The 4,186-nt window shown below is 40.7% G+C and overlaps 1 protein-coding gene across 1 annotated transcript; it reads left to right on the plus strand.

Moving 5' to 3' along the window:
• The first annotated feature begins 1,317 nt into the window (after positions 1–1,317).
• On the plus strand, positions 1,318–3,937 carry NPFFR2 (neuropeptide FF receptor 2). Its single transcript, XM_062575052.1, has 3 exons — positions 1,318–1,684; positions 2,431–2,530; positions 3,097–3,937. The coding sequence occupies exons 1-3, from the start codon at positions 1,318–1,320 to the stop codon at positions 3,935–3,937; spliced, it is 1,308 nt and encodes a 435-aa protein (XP_062431036.1).
• The last annotated feature ends 249 nt before the right edge of the window (positions 3,938–4,186 follow it).

The following is a 4,186-nucleotide window of genomic DNA, read 5'->3' on the forward strand; positions in this document are numbered from 1 at the left end:
CTACCAGATAATAGGAAATAAACAATGATAAAAAAATATATTGAATGCTACTTGGAAGTTATTTAGTGCCAGTTGCAAATGTCAGGAGTCCAGTGTCAGCCTGTTATGCAGGCTAATATTATTTCTATGTATGTGAATCGCATAATCCACAGGTTAAAATTTTGCTATAGTTAAGATGTGTCTTAGGAATACAAGAAGCTGCACTTAAATTCTATAGGAATACAGGCAGGCAAGAAAACTGTGCAGCCTATGTAGTTCAGCTCAATCAATTGCATTCTAAAATAGGTAAATTTGGGGCATACTAATTCTGTACCTACCTTAAAGTGATTCTTTCATCTATTTCTAGTGTAAAATAAAAAGTCCGGCTTTCCTTATCCTCAAACCAAGACCTTTGCAGAAGTCTTGCTACTGCAACAGAGAAGGCATAGATACTTGTAGGCTGAAATGGAGATGATACAATATGAAGAAAGTCAGATTTGAAAAAAAAGTCTCACAAGAAAAAGCCTGTATTTTTGGCCAATTGTGACTTAATACAATATAAAATGAGAGAATTTCTTTTAGCTGTGAATACACAGAGTGGGATACTTACATTAATTACCCACATTTTATAACAGGAAATCTCTGACATGGAGAGAATATGAATTCCACAACAGAACAGTAGAAGTCAGTTGCAGGGCTAGGAAATGAATCCAGCTGTCTTGTACTTCACTGTAGTCCTTCATGTTTCCTGATTCCTCTTTACCTATGTGGCTTTTAAGCAGGGAAGTCAAGTCAGCTGTAGTCTAAAATAAACTACATGCAAAACAAACTTACTTCACAATGAAATGGGACTGGATTTGTATATATTCAGGCAAAGGATTTGTATCACTTCAGAAAGCTTTAATTTAATCACGGTTTTTAAGAGCTCAGCAACCTCACTGTCACCTAAGCGCCAGATTACTCAAATTGTTGAGCAAGCTGGTGTCTCAAGAATTCTGTTTTTTTTTTTTTCTTCTCAAAATAAACCATTTAGTTTGTTGGTTTGTTTACCTGACACATCACAAAAGGCCAGTTTACATGTTTTGTTTGGGGAGGAAAGGACTTGATTTATTGAGTCTGCCGATGGAAGAAGAACTTCAGCAGTCTTACTAGTCACTTTTATATACCCATGCTGTAAAATCAAACTAATAGCATTTGTTGCTTTTCCTGCTTGCTCAGAACATGGACTGTCAAGTAAGCCCTAAAGAAATGAGTATATATAAATATTTTCATGCATTTCAACACACTGTATATCCAAATATAGTCCCATTTCTTCAACTCGATCTTAAACATGCTATAATGACTTTTTTAAAAACATCTTTTAAGGCACAATACGACACAAGTAAGAAAATGGATTCAGATTCTTCAACTGATTGGCCTCACATGCTCAGCTTTAATGGGACATACAAGTACCTGTACTTCGAAGGCAATGTCTCCTATGTAGACTTCTACCTTCATCAGCCTTCAGTGGCAGCTGTCTTCATAATCTCTTACCTCCTCATCTTCCTGCTCTGTATCGTTGGCAACGGAGTGGTTTGCTTTATTGTTCTGAGGAGCAAACACATGCGTACAGTCACAAACCTTTTCATCTTAAACCTGGCGGTCAGTGATTTACTGGTGGGAATCTTCTGCATGCCCACCACTCTCCTGGACAACATCATTGCAGGTAGGCTGGGTCACACCACATGGCAGTAAGAGCTCAAGGGGGACTCTCCTGCATTTGTGAGAGCATAGTGCATGAGACAGTAACCCCCCACAAATTGTTTCTCAATTCTCTCCCTGGCTTACAGAACCAACCTCTCTGATAAGATCTGGGACAAATTTGGAGCCCTTATATTGCATCCTGGCCTAAGGGGTAAAATCCTTCACATACATTACCTTCACACTAGCTTAAAAACGTGTCGGCACCCTGTTAGATATCTTGCAGCCTTGTACACCCAGCAGAAAAACAGGGTGGTAGGAAGTGGCATAGCTTTGAGCCTACTCAGGAAAGCATGGCAGTCAGCACTGGCTGTCCTGAAGCTGAATTCAAAGGTAATCTGAAGTGATACTGTATTTTTCAAAGGATTCAGAGGAGATGTTTTTACCTCAGATGATATCTTACATTTCCTCTTATTTAATGGAAGCATTCAGGACATCTTCAACTGTGGTGCTTGATTCCCTCTCCTGTGTTGAGGTCGCATTTTAACCTGTAATCACAAATCCTTGCTCTGCCATTTTTCAGAACATCAGAAACACATTCAAAGCATTATGCAAAGCAGTTATTCACCCAAACTCTGCCTCCCTTACTGGCTACAGCCTGACAGAGCAAAGGACATGTATTGGTTTTAGGGAGGAAAATTCCTCTTCTGTTTACACTAGAGGAAGTACAGTACCGCAGTGAATTGGAGAAAAATTTTAATTTCCTTCCAGGATGGCCATTTGGGAGCATGGTTTGCAAGATGAGTGGGATGGTCCAAGGAATCTCTGTCTCGGCCTCTGTCTTCACTCTAGTTGCAATTGCCATAGACAGGTAAGATGATACAAAGATGGGAAATCGTTTTTCTCATCACCCTAAGGCCACTTGGCCATGCTGAGGCTGATTCATTAATCCATAAAACATTGCAACAGGTTAGAGGTATTTTGCTCCTACAGCCAGTAAGCAAAACAAAATGTGGCTATGTCTAAAAAGCAGCGACAGCAATTTGCTCCTCCACTAGTATCTCTTAAAAAAAGTATAGCCTAGCTGTACCAGCTGCTAATGTTGGTTAGTTCCCCAGCTATTGAACTAGATCATAGAGGACCCAGTACCTGCTTGGGTTACTTAAGTAGTAATAGCAGGCTGGTAAGGAGACAGATTGTATAAAGTAATGTCAACAATAAATGTGATGATTGTTTTTGAGACTTTATCAACATAGCTCTTAGAAGAATCCACTAATTCTAACTCCACTGGTTTATGCAGGATGAGGAGCTGATTACATCTGTATTTCTTTAAAAATACAAAAATACAAAGTTTGGAAAGCATGGACATGTTTGCCTGTTTGATTAAATATTCATTAAATGTCTTTTCCACACACGTCCCTGTGTGTTTTGCTGCAGGTTCCGATGCATCGTTTATCCCTTTAAGCAGAAGTTGACTGTTTCAACCGCAGTCGTCACTATAGCAATCATCTGGATTCTGGCTGTGGCAATCATGTGTCCCTCTGCAGTCATGTTGCAGGTGCAAGAAGAGAAGCATTTCAGGGTGATCCTTGGCTATGGCAATGAAACTCGCCCTGTATACTGGTGCCGGGAGGACTGGCCCGATCCAGGAATGAGAAAGATCTACACAACGGTTCTGTTTGCCAACATCTATCTGGCTCCCTTGTCGCTCATCGTTGTCATGTATGTCAGGATAGGCATTGCTCTCTTCAACACGGCAGTGCCTGTGGTGGAAAAACACAGCCAGGAGCAGCGGCACCTTGTGTTCAAGAAGAAGCAGAAAGTAATCAAAATGCTCGTTATTGTGGCTTTGCTTTTCATCCTGTCCTGGCTTCCTTTGTGGACTCTGATGATGCTCTCAGACTATGCTAACCTCTCAGATAACCAGCTGCAGATCATCAACATTTATATGTATCCATTTGCTCACTGGCTGGCCTTTTTCAACAGCAGTGTCAACCCCATCATCTATGGTTTCTTTAATGAAAACTTTCGCCGAGGTTTTCAGGCAGCCTTTAAACCTCAGTTCTGTTCTAGGGAGGTGATTCACAAGGAGGTCTATTCGCCGCGAGGCCAAAGCAATGCTGTTTTGCCAGCTGCCAACTACAAGACACCCCAAGATCAAGCTTTTCAAAATGCTGAGGAGGAGAGGAAGCCAATTAGGAAAGGAAACTGGATAAACAAGCAGCAGGATTTGATGATGGAGGATCTAGAAGAACCCTCCAACAATGAGGTTAAGTGAAACTTGCTATGAACTATCTAAATGATTTATACCTGGCAGGGTTTATTCACTACGGTGAGAAATCCATACCCTGTAAGATCTTTCTGACAAAACCAAAACATGCCAATATGTTTCTGTTTAGAAAAAGATATACAGCTTGCATAATATCTGATTATTTGATATAAGCAGAAGCCCTATTCAGGCTTCTTTGTCTCCAGGTTACATCAGGAGCATCTGTCCTGCTGTCAGTGGCGTCTCACTGCTCCCAAA

The sequence above is a fragment of the Rhea pennata genome, chromosome 4, assembly GCF_028389875.1.
Source record: "Rhea pennata isolate bPtePen1 chromosome 4, bPtePen1.pri, whole genome shotgun sequence".
Lineage (NCBI taxonomy): Eukaryota > Metazoa > Chordata > Aves > Rheiformes > Rheidae > Rhea > Rhea pennata.